This window comes from Nicotiana tabacum, chromosome 18 (genome assembly GCF_000715075.1).
Source record: "Nicotiana tabacum cultivar K326 chromosome 18, ASM71507v2, whole genome shotgun sequence".
In the NCBI taxonomy this organism is placed as follows: Eukaryota; Viridiplantae; Streptophyta; class Magnoliopsida; order Solanales; family Solanaceae; genus Nicotiana; species Nicotiana tabacum.
The window spans coordinates 126,365,555-126,384,373 of NC_134097.1; the positions used below are offsets into that span (position 1 = coordinate 126,365,555).

The following is an 18,819-nucleotide window of genomic DNA, read 5'->3' on the forward strand; positions in this document are numbered from 1 at the left end:
ACATTTGTAGGAGTATTGAATTTGGTATCTGGAAAGAGTTTCTATAGTGTAATTACAGATAATTTATACATCCTAATAAAAAAAATCAAAATATATTACTTTAATATTAAGAATTATTAATTAAATTGAAAATACATATCACCTAATCATAGTTAACTGATACTAAAATTTAGATACAGTACAAATGCCTTACATCAACTGATTTTATTCAAACATTAAGTGCGAGTAACTCATTGAAAATACATAAACTGAAGCTATACTTGAGGAGCTGAAAACTATCTAAAGGAGTAACTGTACATACTGAGACGATAGTCAGATTAAAAAAAATATAGAAAGGATAAATCTATTTAAACGGTCTAAAAGAGAGCATAGGTGTAGAAATTTTTTGCAGAGAATATTGTATAACTAGTGAAAGTCTTGAGATCTAAAAATCAGAGTAAATTTCTTGGATGTCCACCCAAATTATGAGAATATCCTATTAAAGTCACTTATGTTTTATTTAGGACAATAAAAATCATCCAACAATTACCTTTTGAATCAGAAAATAAAAGCAAATATTTTTTTTTTGGTAACAAATGTGAATATTATCATTACAACCAAAAATAGTTTTTACATCCTATGAGCCTCTAGAGTCTGAACGGATACAAACACTAGATCTCCAAGCATATCAGCACATCTATTTACATATTCTCTGAAACAACACTTTACTTTTCCTATCTCTTTTTTTCCTATACACTATCTCCAATCTGTCTACAATCTCTTTCTTAATTTGTTCATTTACAAGGTCTATGATCACATTTACTTTCCTGAATATTTTCCAATTCCTTGCTTGCTTGGTATAATACAGCATGACACCCCATACAACAGCTACTATTTCCTTGTGAACTTGGCTCCATCTTCTTCTTTGGATCCATTTGATCACCTTATTTTCTTCATTATTATGAATTTTGATATCCAATCAACTATTCAACTTATCTCTTAGGGCTGCTATCCATTTGCATTGTCCAAAGAGGTGAGTCTGAGTCTCCACCTGAGTCTGGTCACATAAGCACCAGTTGTGATCTTCTACTTGAAACTGCAATCTCTGCATCCTCTCCTTGGTTAGAAATTTATTTTGACATGCCAGTCATATTATAAATCTCTGTTTAGGAAGAATTACTTTACTCCATATTAGCTTAACTTCCCTTGTTTTAGATAGAGGCCCCAACATATGTTGATAGCTCTTGGACATAGAGTATTCTCCTATTTTTGACAGCATATATTTGTCTCCTTTATACCATCCTGCCATTCAATTTCTTCCAATACCAGCTATAGTCTGCTGGTGGTTGGTGTTCCCGTCTACTTTCCTTATCCTTTATGTATATACTATTGACCCATTTGACTCATAGTGTGTCTTTTTTCCTAGCTAATTGCCATAGAAGTTTACCTACTGCAGCAATATTCAATTTGCAGCAACTTTTGATGTTTAAACCTCCATATTGTTTAGGAATACATACCCTTTTCCATGCTACTAGGTTAACCTTCCTTTTGTCTTCAGGTGCACCCCATAGGAAATCTCTGCATTTCTTATCACCAAGCTTTACCAAACTTTGAGGCAGAATAAACACAGTACTCCAGAAGCTGTAAATAAAGAACAGAACTACCATTATTATTTGCAATCTCCCAACATATGACAATTGCCTTGTATAAACAGTGATTTTGTTTGTGATCTTATCAACTAATTGCTTGTAATCCATCTTATTCCACTTCCTTGATGTAAGAGGAAGGTCTAGGTACCTTATAGGAAAGGTCCCTAAAGTGAACCCAGTTATCTTCAGTATATTCTGCCTTGTCACCTCATCTAGTTAATCTACTAACATGCTAGATTTATCTATGTTTGCCTCCAGCCCTGTAACATCACTGAAATGCTGTAAGGCCTCCATCACTCTAGCTATGGATTTCATATTTCCTTTACAGAATATCATCAGGTCATCTGCAAATACTAAGTGAGTTAACTTTGTTTTCTTGCAATATGGGGTGATATCTGAAGTCAGAGAGATCACCCATCTTGCTAAGAACCCTTGAAAGATATTCCATTACTAGAACAAAAAGGAGGGGTGAGATAGGATCCTCTTGCCTAAGTCCCCTCCTACCTTCAAAATAGTCATGATTTTCTCCATTAATTCTAATAGAAAATTGGGTTGTAGTAACACAAGTCATCACCAGTTTAGTGAATGAATCTGGAAATCCAAATCCTTTCAGAGCTTCCTCTATGAAATCCCAACTGATCATATCATATGCCTTCCTTAGGTCAATTTTCATAAGGTACCTAGGAGATGTTTTCCTATTATAGTGTCTCAGTTAAGTCATGGCAGATTAGGACATTATGAATCAATGATCTACCTTCAACAAAAGCTGCCTGGTTTTCAGCTGCTAGTATTGATACAGCTTTCTTGAGCCTTTTGGAAATGCATTTGTATATGACATTGCAACAAGAAATTGGTCCGAATTGACTTGCATACTCTGGGACTGGAACTTTGGGGATCAAAGATATTACTGTTGAGTTGACTTGTCTTAACAATTTTCCATTCTCCATGAATTCCAATATAGTTGTTGTAACATAATTACCAATTATACTCCAAGCTTCCCTATAGAAACCACTACCATAACCATCTGGACCTGAAATTTTGTTCACATCTATACTGAACATAGCATGTTTCACCTCATTGACTGTGAATGGTTGTATTAGTTCCATCTGTTGTATAACATTCAATGTAGTGCCATTCTTCAGGAGGCTTTGAAAAGCTTTTCCTCTTCTTATTTCTTTCCTTCCTAGCATAGTTTCATAGTAATCTACAAGAACATTTGCTATGCTTACACTATCTGTTGCTAGTTTCCCATTTTGATCCTTGATCTGTATGATGGCTTGTTATAGTCTTTTGTGCCTGATTACTGAGTAGAAATACCTAGTGTTGTCATCTCCTAGCTTAATCCAGCTTGCCTCGCTTCTTTGTAATAGAAACATTTCTGCTAGATAATAGAAATTCCTGAATTTCTGGCACATGGTTGTCTCATGTTCTTGTAAAGCTTTATTAGAGGGGCCAGAATGCAATATATTCTGGGCTTGGTTTAAAGCAGCCCTATCTTCCTCAACCTCTGTTAAGATATTCCTGAAGTGCTGTTGATTGAGCTTCTTAAGAGCCTTCTTTAGTAACTTTAGTTTCTGTGACGACCCGGCCAGTCGTCTCATGAGTTACCGCTCCGTTTTCCCCCATTTATGCTTCGTTATCCGTGTTTTTTGTGATCAAGTTGAGTAGTTTGCGTTCAGAGTGGATTAGGTAAGAAATGAGACACTTAGTCTCTTTTAAGAAGGTTTAAGTTAGAAAAGTCAACCAGATGTTGACTTATGAGTTAGAGGGCTCGATGTGAGTTTCGATGGTTCATTTAGCATCGGGAGGTGATTTATGACTTAGGAGTGTGATCGAAATTGGTTTTGGAGGTCCGGTGTAGAATTAGGCTTGAATTAGCGAAGTTAGTATTTTGGCGATTTCCGGTTGGCAGGTGAGATTTTGATCCGAGAGTCAGAATGGAATTCCGAGAGTTGCAGTAGCTTCGTGGTGTCATTTTGGATGTGTGTGCAAAATTTCAGGTCATTCGGACGTGGTTTGGTTGGGTTTTTGATCGAAAATGTAGTTTGGAAGATTTCTCAAAAACTAGGCTTGAATCCGATGTGTTTCGGGTAATTTAATGTTGTTTGAGGTGCTTTGATGATTGGAACAAGTTTGAATAAGCTATTAGGTCATGTTTGTACTTTTTGTTGAGGTCCCGGGGGCCTCGGGGTGAATTCGGATGGTTAACGGGAAGATTTTGGACTTAAGAGATCTCAGAAGTTGCTGCTTGTGGTATTTCCGCACCTGCGGATTGGGGACCGCAGGTGCGGTGCCGCACATGTGGAAGAAGAGCCGCATAAGCGGTTTGGGGAGAATAGCCAGGGACCGCGATGCGGCATATGGACCGCACCTGCAGAGTCGCAGATGCGGCTCGTGGACCGCAGATGGGGAGGAATTGTCGCACAAACGGTACCGCAGATGAGAAAACCCCTGGGCAGAAAGTTTATAAGTCATTTTATCCGCGATTTTGAGCCATTTTTCCTCCATAGCTGAGTATTTTGAGAGCTTTTTGAAGGTGATTAAAGAGGGATTCAACGAGAATTGATTGGAAGTAAGATTTTCGAACCTAAAACTCGAATCTATTGTGAAATTAACCTAGAAATTCTTGGAACTTAAGCTAAAAATGGAAGAACTAGGGCTTGGGATTTTGAACTTTTGAATTGGGATTTGAAGGACCATTTGAGGTTGGAATTGAGAACTTTTGATATGTATGAACTCGTGAGGAGATAAGGAATCTAATAATGTAAATTTTTTTGAGTTTTGAGAAGTTGGCCCGGGGCTCGGGTTTTGCTAATTTCGGGATTTTTGATATTATTCGATTGTTTTCACTTGGGCTTTATTCCCTTAGCATATTGTGACGTATTCGTTCTGATTTTGGATAGATTCGACGAGCGTGGAGGCCGATTCGAGGGGCAAAGGCATCATGAGCTAGAGTTGTAGCCGGTTCGAGGTGAGTAATTGTTGTAAATGATGTCCTGAGGGTTTAAAACCCCGGATTGCACATCGTAGTGCTATATTGAGGTGAGACACACGTTGGATGATGAGCGTGAGGTCTTTTACTACTGGGGATTGAGACTTGGTCCGTCTCGACTGATGATTTTACCGTGTATTTGACTAAAACTTATTTGTTATCATCATGATTTGGGCTAATTGCCATATTTAGGCTTCGTGCCAACTATTTGAACCCTTCGGGTATTTTGACTGATTTTTCCTCTTGTTAAAAATCATATCCTCGGTCATGTTTCTATCTGTTTTAAACGATTCGAGCCGATTTTATCATACTATTCCTAAATGAGAGGAATTTGTGGGCTGAGATCCCTATCTTTTATTATTGTGCCCGAGAGGCTGTGAGGTTAATGACTGAGAGGGGTTGAGAAACCAATGGTGAGGATATTATATATGTTAAGGATCGGGCTGCACGCCGCAACAATACTTATATGGATCGGGCTGCACGCCGCAACAATATAGCGTTTGGGCTATAGGAGCCCCTCCGGAGTCTGCACACCCCCAGTGAGCGCAGTCGACTATCTATATGGATCGGGCTGCACGCCGCATCGATGTACGGATCGGGCTGCACGCCGCAGCTATTATTCTGATTTCTATTATTATGAGAGATATATGGGTCGAGTGGTGAGAGTGAGCACTAAGTGGTGAGAGTGAGCCCGAGGAGCTGATGCTGTTCTGAGTGATTATTACTGTGCCCGAGGGGCGGATTTCTACTTGTTATTTACCTACTAAATTACCTGTTTTACTTGGTTTAAAGGAATTTCATTTGACTTCTTCATGGATTTACTTCTTTAAGTGATCTTACTGCTTGACATAGAATTGTTTTGTGCCTTTACGTATTTTCTTGCTTTTAGCCATTATTTATGATTATTACTGACTGAGTCGGAGTACTCACATTACTCTCTGCATCGTGTGTGCAGATTCAGGCATCGCAAAGTCCGCTCCTGAGTGGTGATCCTTCCAGTCCAGGCAGTGTTTTTCGGAGACTACGAGGTAGCTGTTGGCGTCCGCAGCCCCCGTGCCTCCCTTATCTTACTATTTTTATGTTCTTGAACTTCTGTATCGAATTTCGTATCTAGTAGACTGGTATCCGGATTTATTAGTTGCTCATGACTTGTGACACCCCGGTTTAGGCTGTGTTGGGATGGCTTTTACTGTTGTTATCGTTAATTCCGCAAATTATGGATATTATATCATGCTTTAGAACTGTTTATGATATTTAACTGTTTAAAAGAGGTATTCTGTTTTGGTCTGGCTGGCCTTGTCTTCACGAGAGGCGCCATCATGACCGGGTTCAGGAATTGGGTCGTGACAAGTTGGTATCAGAGCCTAGGTTACATAGGTCTCACGAGTCATGAGAAGGTTTAGTAGAGTCTCGCGGATCGGTACAGAGACGTCTGTATTTATCCTCGAGAGGCTGCAATACCCTTAGGAAAAACTTTATATTCTTGAAATTCTTGTCGTGCAAACTTGTTGGTTCAAGTACTAAACTTCTAATATTCCATTCTCTCACAGATGGTGAGGACGCAAGCTACCGGACGAGGTGGACGACCACCAGTACCACCAGCTGAGCCCACAAGAGGCCGTGGACACGGTCGTGGTCGCGGCAGAGGTAGAGCAGTGAGGGCAGCACCTGTAGATCCACCAGCTACCCTAACTCCGGATCAGACTCCAGCTATGGATGCTCCAGTAGCACCAGATCAGGCACCAACTGTGCCCATCGTGATTCCGGGTCTTTAGGAGGCCATGGCACAAATCTTATCATTTTGCACTGCCCTGACTTAGGCAGTTTCAGCCACTACAACAACTACTACTTCACAGGTCGGGGGAGGCAATTAGACCCCGCTGCTCGCACCCCTGAGCAGGTAGTGCTGGGACTTCAGACACCGGGGGCACCTCCAGCCCAACCGGTTGCACCAGCTTAGGAGTTTGTTGTGCCAGTTATGAGCAACATCGTCTTGAGAGGTTTAGTAGACTCCAGCCTCCGACATTCAGTGGAGCAGAGGGCGAGGATGCCCAGGGTTTTCTAGATAAGTGCCAGCGGATGCTCCGTACAACAGGGATTCTTGAGTCTAGTGGTGTAGCATTTACCACCTTTCAGTTTTCTGGGGCCGCCTTCACTTTGTGGGAGGCGTATGAGAGGCGTAGGCCTGTGAGAGCAGCGCCCCTCACTTGGTAGGAGTTCTCCACTCTCTTCTTGAAAAAGTATGTACCGCAGTCTCACAGAGAGGAGCTGCGTAGATAATTTGAGTGGTTGCGACAGGGGGATATGACTGTGTCACAGTATAAGTCGGGGTTTTCTGAGTTGGCTCGTCATGTCGTTTGGATGGTTCCGACAGATCGTGAGAGGATCAGGAGATTTGTTGATGGCCTTAACTATTATCTCTGTATTCTTATGACCAGAGAGAGAGAGTGTTGGGTGCTACGTTCGAGGAGGTGGTTGATATCGCTTGCTAGATTGAGATGGTTTGCCGTTAGGATTGAGAGGAGAGGGAGGCCAAGAGGCCTCGAGGGTCTGGCAGTTACAGTGGTGCTCCTTCGAGGGGCCAGTTCCAGCATGGTAGAGGTCGTTCTTTCAGGCCTGCTCAGTCAGCCCATCCAGAGTATCGCGGGCATCTTCGGGTCATGGTCATTATGGATCTTAGCAAGGCTAGTCATCACTTAGTTCCCTACTAGCCCAGAGCTCGTCACGTGCCCCATCAGTCCAGGGTTCTTCCATGCCAGGTCCTTCTACTGGTCATTTCGGTGCCAGGGGTTCCCTTTAGTCCCCATCTCCAGCACTGGGTAGTTGTTATGAGTGCGAAGAGTTTGGACATATAAGGAGGCAGTGCCCTCGACTTCGTGATGGTCAGCTTCAGCAGAGGGGTCAGCCCTCGACTTCTGCTCCAGTTACTTCACCACCCGCCCAGCCAGCTAGGGGTGGGGGTCAGGCAGCCAGGGGTCGCCCTAGAGGGGGAGGTCGATCAAGCGGTGGCCAGGCTTGTTTTTATGCTATTCCAGGCAGGACAAATGCTATTTCTTCAGATGCTGTCATTACAGGTATTGTTTCAGTTTGCCACAGAGATGCCTCTATATTATTTGATCCCGGTTCCACCTATTCTTATGTGTCCTCGTATTTTATTTATCATTTGGGTACGTCCCGAGAGTTTCTTGCTTTACCTGTTCATGTATCTACCCCAGTGAGCAATACTATTATTGTAGACCGTGTGTACCGGTCATGTGTGGTGACTATTGGGGGTCTGGAGACCTGAGTGGATCTATTGCTATTGAGCATGGTGGATTTTGATGTCATTTTGGGCATGGATTGGTTATCTCCGTATCGTGCTATTCTATACTGTCATGCTAAGACAGTCACTTTGGCTATGCCGGGTGTACCGCGGATCAAGTGGCGTGGTGTGACTGATTATGTTCCTAGTAGAGTGATATCTTTCTTAAAGGCCCAGCGTATGGTTGGGAAGGGTTGCCTGTCATATCTAGCGTTTGTGAGAGATGTTGGAGCTGAGACTCCCAGTACTGATTTTGTCCCAATTGTGAGGGATTTTCTCGATGTGTTTCCTGCAAACCTGTCGGGCATGCCACCGGACAGGGATATTGATTTTGGTATTGACCTGGTGCCGGGCACTCAGCCCATTTCTATTCTGCCATATCATATGGCACCAACAGGGTTGAAAGAATTGAAGGAGCAGCTTCAGGAACTCCTAGATAAGGGGTTTCTCGGCCTAGTGTGTCACCTTGGGGTGCGCCCGTTCTATTTGTGAAGAAGAAGGATGGCACCATGAGAATGTGCATTGATTATAGACAATTGAACAAAGTAACAATTAAGAACAAGTATCCTTTGCCTCGCATTGATGATTTATTTGACCAGCTTTAGGGAGCGAGAGTGTTCTCCAAGATTGATCTCCATTCTGGTTATCACCAGTTGAAGATCAGGGATTCAGATATTCTTAAGACTGCTTTCAGGACCAGATATAGTCATTATGAGTTCCTTGTTATGTCTTTCGGGCTAACCAATGCCCCAGCAATATTCATGTATTTGATAAACAACATGTTCTGGCCTTATCTTGATTCGTTTGTTATAGTATTCATTGATGATATCCTGGTGTACTCGCGTAGTCAGGGGGAGCACGCGGAGCATTTGAGGGTTGTATTGCAGAGACTGAGGGAGGAGAAGCTTTATGCAAAGTTCTCCAAGTGTGAGTTTTGGCTTAGTTAAGTGGCTTTCTTGGGGCACGTGATGTCCAACGAGGGTATTCAGGTTGATCTGAAGAAGATAGAGGTTGTTCAGAGTTGGCCCAGACTGTCTCAACCACAGAGATTCATAGCTTTCTTGGGCTGGCAGGCTATTATCGCCGGTTTGTTTAGGTATTCTCATCTATCGCATCGCCCTTGACCAAGTTGACTTAGAAGGGCGTTTCATTTGTATGGTCGGACGAGTGTGAAGAGAGCTTTTAGAAGCTCAAGACAACTTTGACCACAACTCCAGTATTGGTTTTGACATCGGCTTCAGGTTCATATACCGTATATTGTGATGCTTCGAGAGTTGGGATTGGTTGTGTATTGATGTAGGAGGGTAGAGTTATTGCTTATGCTTCTCGACAGTTGAAGCCCCATGAGACGAATTACCCTGTTCATGATTTGGAGTTGGCTGCCATAGTTCATGCATTGAAGATTTGGAGGCACTACTTGTATGGCGTATCTTGTGAGGTATTCACTTATCATCGTAGTCTTCAACATTTATTCAAGCAAAAAGATCTTAATTTGAGGCAGCGGAGATGGTTAGAGTTACTTAAGGATTATGATATCACCATATTGTACCATCCAGGAAAGGCCAATGTGGTGGCCGATGCTTTCAGCCGGAAGGCAGTGAGTATGGGGAGTTTCGCATATATTCCAGTTGGGGAGAGACCCCTTGCCGTTGATGTTCAGGCCTTGGCCAATCGGTTTGTGAGATTAGATATTTCGGAGTCCAGTCGGGTGTTGGCTTGTGTGGTTTCTCGGTCTTCCTTATATGATCGCATCAAAGAGCGCCAGTATGATGATCCGTATTTGCTTGTCCTTAAGGACATAGTGTAGCGTGATGATGCTAGATACGTGACCATTTGTGATGATGGTGTGTTGAGGATGCAGGGCCGGATTTGTGTGCTCAATATGGATGGGCTTCGGGAGTTGATTCTAGAGGAGGCCCATAGCTCGGGGTATTCCATTCATCCGGGTGTCGCAAAGATATATCAGGATTTGAGGCAGCACTATTGGTGGAGAAGAATGAAGAAAGATATTGTGGGATTTGTAGCTCGGTATCTTAATTGTCAACCGGTGAAATATGAGCATCAGAGACTGGGTGGCTTGCTTCAGCAGATGGTTATTCCCGAGTGGAAGTGGGGGAGGATTACTATGGACTTTGTTGTTGGACTCTCACAAACTTTGAAGAAGTTTGATGCTATTTGGGTGATTGTGGATCGGCTAACCAAGTCCACGCACTTCATTCTGGTATGCACTACCTATTCTTCAGAGCGGTTGGCAGGGATTTATATCTAGGAGATTGTTCGGTTGCACGGTGTTCCGGTTTCCATCATCTCAGATAGAGGTACTCAGTTTACTTCGCAGTTTTGGAGAGCCGTACAGAGAGAGTTGGGTACTCAGGTGGAGTTGAGCACAACTTTTCATCCTCAGACAGACGGGCAGTCCGAGCGTACTATTCAGATATTGGAGGACATGTTGTGTGCTTGTGTTATTGATTTCGGAGGTTCATGGGATGAGTTTCTACCGCTTTCAGAGTTTGCCTACAACAACAGCTACCAGTCGAGTATTCAGATGGCTCTGTATGAGGCTTTGTACGTGAGGCGGTGTAGATCTCCAGTTGGTTGGTTCGAGCCCGACGAGGCTAGGCTATTGGGGACAGATTTGGTTCAGGATGCCTTAGAGAAGGTGAAGGTGATTCAGGAGAGGCTTCGTACAGCCTAATCGCGACAGAAGAGTTATGCGGACCGGAAGGTTCGAGATGTGTCCTACATGGTTGGTGAGAAGGGCTTGCTGAAGGTTTCGCCCATGAAGGGTGTTATGAGATTTGGGAAGAAGGGAAAGTTGAGTCCGCGATTCATTGGGCCTTTTGAGGTGCTTCGGAGGATTGGGGAGGTGGCTTATGAGCTTGTTTTGCCACCCAGCTTATCTAGCGTGCATCCGGTATTTCATGTTTCTATGCACTGAAAGTATATTGGAGATTCGTCTCATGTTTTGGACTTCAGCACGGTCCAGTTGGAGGATGATTTGACCTATGATGTGGAGCCAGTAGCTATTTTGGGTCGTCGGGTTCGGAAGTTGAGGTCAAAGGATATAGCTTCAATGAAAGTGCAGTGGAGAGGTCGGCCCGTGGAGGAGGCTACCTGGGAGACCGAGCGGGATATGCCGAGCAGATATCCTCACCTATTCGAGGCTTCAGGTATGTTTCTTGACTCGTTTGAGGATGAATGTTTGTTTAAGTTGGGGAGGATGTGACAACCCGGCCAGTCGTCTCATGAGTTACTACTTCGTTTCCCCTATTTCTGCTTCATTATGCTTCGTTATCCGTGTTTTATGTGATCGAGTTTAGTAGTTTGCGTTCGGAGTGGACCTGGTAAGAAATGAGACACTTAGTCTCTTTTAAGAAGGTTTAAGTTGAAAAAGTCAACTGGATGTTGACTTATGAGTTAGAGGGCTCGGATGTGAGTTCTGATGGTTCGTTTAGCTTCAGGAGGTGATTTATGACTTAGGAGTGTGATCGGAATTGGTTTTGGAGGTCCGGTGTAGAATTAGGCTTGAATTGGCGAAGTTAGTATTTTGGCGATTTCCGGTTGGTAGGTGAGATTTTGATCCGAGGGTCGGAATGGAATTCCGAGAGTTGTAGTAGATTCGTGGTGTCATTTTGGATGTGTGTGCAAAATTTCAGGTCATTCGGACGTAGTTTGGTTGGGTTTTTGATCGAAAACGTATTTCGGAAGATTTCTCAAAAACTAGGCTTGAATCCGATGTGTTTCGAGTAATTTGATGTTGTGTGAGGTGCTTTGATGATTGGAACAAGTTTGAATAAGGTATTGGGTCATATTGGTGCTTTTGGTTGAGGTCCCGGGGGCCTCGGGGTGAATTCGGATGGTTAACGGGAAGATTTTGGACTTAAGAGATCTCAAAAGTTGCTGCTTGTGGTATTTCCGCACCTGCGGATTGGGGACCGCAGGTGCGGTGCCTCACATGCGAAAGAAGAGCCGCAGAAGCGGTTTGGGAAGAATAGCCAGGGACCTCGGATGCGGCATATGGACCGCACTTGCGGAGTCGCAGATGCGGCTCGTGGATCGCATATGCGGAACCTGGCCCCCTAAGTGATTTCCGCAGATGCAGAGGAATTACCGTAGAAGCGGTACCGCAGGAGCGGTGGTGGGATCGCAGATGCAAAAACCCCTGGGCAAAAAGTTTATAAGTCATTTTATCCGCGATTTTGAGCCATTTTTCCTCCATAGCTGAGTATTTTGAGAGCTTTTTGAAAGGGATTAAAGAGGGATTCAAGGAAAATTGATTGGAGGTAAGATTTTCGAACCTAAAACTCGAATCTTTTGTGAAATTAACCTAGAAATTCTTGGAACTTAAGCTAAAAATGGAAGAACTAGGGCTTGGGATTTTGAACTTTTGAATTGGGATTTGATGGACCATTTGAGGTCGGAATTGAGAACTTTTGATATGTATGAACTCATGAGGAGATAAGGAATCTAATGATGTGAAAATTTCTGAGTTTCGAGAAGTGGGCCCGGGGCTCGGGTTTTGCTAATTTTGGGATTTTTGATATTTTTCAATTGTGACGTATTTGTTCTGATTTTGGATAGAATCGATGCGCGTGGAGGCCGATTCGAGGGGCAAAGGCGTCACGAGCTAGAGTTGTAGTCGGTTCGAGGTGAGTAATGATTATAAATGATGTACTGAGGGTTTGAAACTCCGGATTGCACATCGTATTGCTATATTGAGGTGAGACACGCGCTGGATGATAAGCGTGTGGTCTTTTACTACTGGGGATTGAGACTTGATCCGTCCCAACTGATGATTTTACCGCGTATTTGACTGAAACTTATTTTTTATCATCATGATTTGGGCTAATTGCCATATTTGGGCTTCGTGCCAACTATTTGAACCCTTCGAGAATTTTGACTGATTTTTCCTTACTATACTTGTTAAAAATCATATACTCGGTCATGTTTCTATCTGTTTTAAATGATTCGAGCCGGTTTTATCATACTATTCCTAAATAAGAGGATTTGTGGGCTGAGATCCCTATCTTCTATTATTGTGCCCGAGAGGCTGTAAGGTTAATGACTGAGAGGGGTTGAGAACCCAATGACGAGGATATTATATATGTTATGGATTGGGTTGCACGTCGCAACAATACTTATATGGATCGGGTTTCACGCCGCAACAATATAGCGCTTGGGCTGTAGGAGCCCCTCCGGAGTCTGCACACCCCCAGTGAGCGCAATCGACTATCTATATGGATCAGGCTGCACGCCGCAACGATGTATGAATCGGGCTGTACACCGCAACGGTTATTCTGATTTCTATTATTATGAGAGATATATGGGTCGAGAGCTAAGAATGAGCACTAAGTGATGAGAGTGAGCCCGAGGAGCTGATGCTGTTCTAAGTGATTATTATTGTGCCCGAGGGGCAGATTTCTACTTGTTATTTACCTACTAAATTACCTGTTTTACTTGGTTTAAAGGAATTTCATTTGACTTCTTCATGGATTTACTTCTTTAAGTGATCTTACTGCTTGACATAGAATTGCTTTGTGCCTTTACATATTGTCTTGCTTTCAGCCATTATTTATGATTATTACTGACTGAGTCGGAGTACTCACATTACTCCCTGCACCATGTGTGCAGATTCAGGCATCGCAAAGTCCGCTCCTGAGTGGTGATCCTTCCAGTCCAAGCAGTGTTTTTCGGAGACTACGAGGTAGCTGTTGGCGTTCACAGCCCCCGTGCCTCCCTTATCTTACTATTTTTATGTTCTTGAACTTCTGTATCGAATTTTGTATCTAGTAGACTGGTATCCGGATTTATTAGTTGTTCATGACTTGTGACACCCCGGTTTGGGCTGTGTCGGGATGGCTTTTACTGTTGTTATCGTTAATTCCGCAAATTATGGATATTATATCATGCTTTAGAACTGTTTATGATATTTAAATATTTAAAAGAAGTGTTCTGTTTTGGTCTGACTGGCCTTATTTTCACGAGAGGCGCTATCACGACCGGGTTCGGGAATTGGGTCGTGACAGTTTCTTAACTACTTGGAACATACTGCACCCTGCAACTTGTTGCTGCCATCCCTGTGTTACAACCTTTTTAAACTGAGAGTGTAAGACCCACACGTTGCAGAATTTAAAAGTTGTATTCCTCTTCACTCCTCCTGTATCTTTCTTTATTCTAAGTGGGCAATGATCACTGATTTCCTCCACTAGAAATTCAGCCTGAACTACTGACATATTATCCATCCACTCTCTATTGACAAATGCCCAATCAATTTTTGAAAAAAACTCTATAATCACCGTGTTTATCATTCCATGTGTATCTACATCCTCCACAGGGTAACTTCATGAGTTCACAAGAATCAATACACTCTTGGAAATCCACCACTTCACCCATAGTAACTAGAAGTCCTCCTATTCTATCATCTGCTTACAGGACAGAGTTGACATCCCCTGTTACCAACCATGGTTGCTTTATTCCTCCACTCATACTTTCTAAGTGTTGCCATAAACTTCTTCTTTCTTCACTTGTATTAAAAGCGTACACAGCTGTCATGTGAGCATGTGATTTTTGCCCTATGTGAAATACTCTTACAAAAATAAAGAAAATAGATTTTTTTTTAATTATTTGCAATTTTATAGGATTTTTTGCAATTAATTGTTTGCATTTTTGTGCACGTTTAATTTTGTTAAAATTATGAAAAAATATCAAAAATACCATGCATTTCATTTAAATTTTGTTTTCATATTTTAGGATTAATTAATTAATTAATTGCTTTATTAAGGTGAAAATCACAAAAAATATCATTCATTTACATTTTTATCTTTAAAATGTTGGAATAGTATTTTTCTCTTCATTAATTTAGGATTAACTAATTTTTGTAAATATTATACATAGATAATTAGTTTAGTTTTGCAATTTAGATTAATTTAGGATTTAAATTAATTAAAGAAAAAAAGAAAAAAAACAAAGAAAAAAAGTAAATAAGAAAAGAAATTGAAAAAAGGGTTTAATTTGAAATTGGGCCCAAATCATATACCCAGATCCGTCCAAACCCAAGCCCAATTCCTTTCAAATACCCGGTCCAACCCTTACCCCCCAAAACGACCCCGTATTGCCCCCTTTTGATCCCAGTCGTTGAGCATCATAAATCTAATGGCCGGGAACTTGTCTACAATTAAGTATAAGACTGTCAGAATTAGAGACCCCCCATCTACCCCTCTCATTTTATCTCTCACCCCAATCGCAGAGAAACCCTTGCCGCCCTAGGACTCCATCACCGGCTTCGCCTATCTCCGCCGCCCGAAAATCGCTTTACAGCGGTGGAGCCTCTCCAAACTACTCCAAATCAACACCTTGCAATCACCTTTCCCTCCCCTTTCTAAATCCCCATACCATTTCCCTCAAATCCTTACCAAATTGCTCGAATCTTAGATCTGGAATCCACACCCAATTAAATCGACCAAATCACCCCAAAATCACAACCCACACTCCTCACACCCCTCCGAACCCTAAACTACAGTCAATTTCCCAAAAATTCCCGCCAAGTTCTTCGAATCTTAAATCTAAGATCCACTGAACCCTAGCTTTTCCCCCTCTTTTGATTTTTTTGGTCAATTTTTGGCATGTTTGAATCCAAAACTTCCATTAGTCGACTGTTCTTGTTGAGAACAGTCGATTAATGGTAGTTCAAGTTCATTTCACACCGTTGAAGCTTGTCCGATTTCTTAACTAGTCAGAATTTAAAGCAAGTCCTTGGTAAACCCTTTTCCATTCTTTTTCTTTTTGATTTCATCTCTTTCATCTTCTTTCTTTTTTTTAGCCATATGTCGTAGGTTTGCAGTTTTAGGTTTCCTGTTCTTCACGGTTGTTTTGTTTATTTATTTGGCATCTGTTTATTAGATTAATTAAAGCATGATTGGAATTTTAGTATTTGAAATCTATCTTCAATTGCATGAATTTGGTTTAATTAGGGTTTACTTTTAGTTTTGATACATAAAATGATGTTTCTATTTCTTCCATGTTTCTATCTTATGTTCTGTGTTTGTTTTAGGTTAATTTCTAGGCTGTCTTAGCAGTTCCATTTTAATTTTGGTTTGATTTCTGTTTAGGTGCATTAGTCATTTAAATTCAGCTTGGCTTAGGTTTAATTAGATGAACATTGTTATTTACTGATTAGGTCAATTTTGGGGCTTAAATTGCATCATTTCAACTTTGTTTGTCATTTGGATCTGGATTCCAATTCCTTTTGGCCTGGTCTTTGTTTGTTTGATTTGTACCTCATTAGGAACTTGTAAGGGTCTAATTGAATTAAAAGAAACTTAGGATAATTTTCAAAAAATATCTAGGAAGAAGAAAGGTTCTAGAATATGAGTAGCTGGCCCTATTTGGCCAGTAAAAAGTACTGAAACCAATTAGGGACAACCAGTTATCCAATTCTGTTAAAATACGCCTTTTGTGGCTGATGGAATAATTTTTTTATTCTTTCAGCACATGGCATTTTTATGCCTATATATAGTACTTTTTCTTCACTCATGGGAGAGATTTTTCAGATCCAACAATACCCTAAAAAAGTTTAGCTATACTGTTACATTGGTGGCTGATCCAGTTTTTGATTTAAGAAGAAAAATAGTTAGAAAAGTTCTGGGAATTTCTGGTTTTATAAAGTCAAAAAAATGGATTGAATTTGAAGCTGGGGTTTGCTGTTGTTAGTTGCTGATTTCGACTGATTTTTCTGCTGCTTCCTTTGTTCTCAAAGATTTCTTATCTTCCCTTTTGTTCCTTGTAACCAGGTATTCTTCAAATCTTGAATAACAAGTGGAGTGCAAGTATATTATTCCTTTCAAAGTTGTGTTCTGTGGCCTGAAGATTACTGTTTAATCTTTGAATTTCACTCTTTTCTTTACATATGTTGCTTTCAAGTCATTTAGCTTTCTTTTTTGTAATGTTGTTCCCAGCTTTTATTTTTGAGTATTTTAGACCTGTTTAGCTAAAGGCTTTCATAAATGAATGCCTAAATTAGTTCGTATGTGCCATGTTTTGTTCAAAGGTTGAGATGTTTAATTATTACAGTTGCTTTCTGATTAGAGTATACTATTAGAGGCTGCTGCATCATTTGGGGCATTGAGTACATTTAGTTTAATTATCTAGGAATCTAGCAATTGATAGTGTGATTACATGTTTGAGATTAATGTATTTGAGGAGGTTAAGGAGCAAAAAGGAATCAAGCCTCATAGAGCCTTAACATTAGAGGCTACTTGGGTAAAAATGATTGGGCCTAGTGTTGGCCCATATGAGGCGACCTGGCTAAAGCCAAGCCCAATATGACCATGCTCTCGATTTCTTTCATCGATGGGCTTAATTAAGAGCCCAGTTGTCTTCAGCATTTGTTTGATTAAGTTATTTTTGTTAAGGATAGGCTTTAATTTTTGAAGGTTTGTATTTGAGAAGTTGGGCCTGTACTGGCCCAAGTGAAAACTGCCAGGATAAAATAGGATTTGCTTGTTCCCTTGTCTTCCTTCTTGGGCCCAGTTTCGAGCCCAACCAGCACCAGCTATATTTTTTTACGAAACTTTCCTTAGATAGTGTAATGGTCCTGCTTCTGGCCCAACCTTTTCCAAAACAATTAAAATTTAGCATGTATACCCAATGCTTATCTTTAATTAGTAGCTTTACTTTGAATTTCAATTTAGTTTTTAAGAATAAATGTGAACATTCGTAGTCTGCTTTAGGTGCAAACTTGGCAAATGTCGGTTTTTTAACTAATGAATTACTAATAGTTGAATATTTCCCTTTAAAAATAAATTGAGGCGTGCCATATACAAATAAAACTCATAATCCATGTCCCTCACATTAATACCAACTAGTGTGAAAGACACTTTGGACATTCATAACTAGTGTAGAAAATACTTTGAACATTCGTAGTTTGCTTTAGGCGCATTTTATAATAAATTATCGTGACTATGGGTACGGCTCTCGTGGCATAGTCATGATACTTAATTTCCAAATTCGATGTGCATTTCATGTGACCCGATCATAATAACTTTTAATAATAATAAAATAAATATGTCGCAAATCGCGGGTGCATTTCATGTAGCGTGGTTTGTGATGTGTCCCAAAACAACAAGTGTACGACAATCGTAACTTGTTCAAGAAATAATTCCATAAATCCTAAAAAGCGTTTAAATAAATAAAAGCGATTATATAAGTTAAAAAAATACAATAGGTTTAAAACATGTAATAAATCAAATAATTAGGTCAATTATTAATAGTTAAGCGACCGTGCTCAAACCACGGAACCCGGGAATACCTAACACCTTCTCGTGGGTTAACAGAATTCCTTACCTAGATTTTTGGTTTCGCAGACTTTTAAATAAAGTCGATTTTCCTCGATTTGTGATTTTAAAATAAATCGGTGACTTGGGACACCATAAATATTCCAAGTGACGACTCTGAATCAATAAATAATTCCATATCGAATAATGTCACTTTAATTGGAAAAACTCCCTTATAACCCCTCGGGTGGTAAAAAAGAGGTGTGACAGTCATATAAAACTCCTTCTGAAGAACAACATCTGTAACTAAACATGTTATGCTTTGGGCAGTTCCACTTATGTACCTGACTTGATAGTAATCAAGTCTCCATGCTACAACTACTCGACCATTATAATGGTACTCTAAATCTGTAATGTAATTCCATCCTCCAAGCATATTATTTATTACTTTCTCCATATTGCCAGCTTTCACCTTAGTCTCTAGTAAGTTTACTAAATCTATATTTTCATTAGTACAAAGGAGTTTTACCTCCTTTTGTTTGTTAGGAGCATTAAATCCCCTAACATTCCATCTTAGCATGCTATCCATGACCTTTTAGAGATAGGACAGTGCCTCCCCCATTTGAG

General features: G+C 40.9%; 1 protein-coding gene across 1 annotated transcript; it reads right to left on the bottom strand.

Annotated features, from left to right (window-relative positions):
- Positions 1–1,382: 1,382 nt before the first annotated feature.
- LOC107802576 (uncharacterized) lies at positions 1,383–18,781 on the bottom strand. Its single transcript, XM_075236356.1, has 5 exons — positions 18,537–18,781; positions 13,971–14,260; positions 2,383–2,832; positions 1,858–1,972; positions 1,383–1,776 (listed from the first exon to the last, which is right to left on the bottom strand). The coding sequence occupies exons 1-5, from the start codon at positions 18,779–18,781 to the stop codon at positions 1,383–1,385; spliced, it is 1,494 nt and encodes a 497-aa protein (XP_075092457.1).
- Between the last annotated feature and the right edge of the window lie 38 nt (positions 18,782–18,819).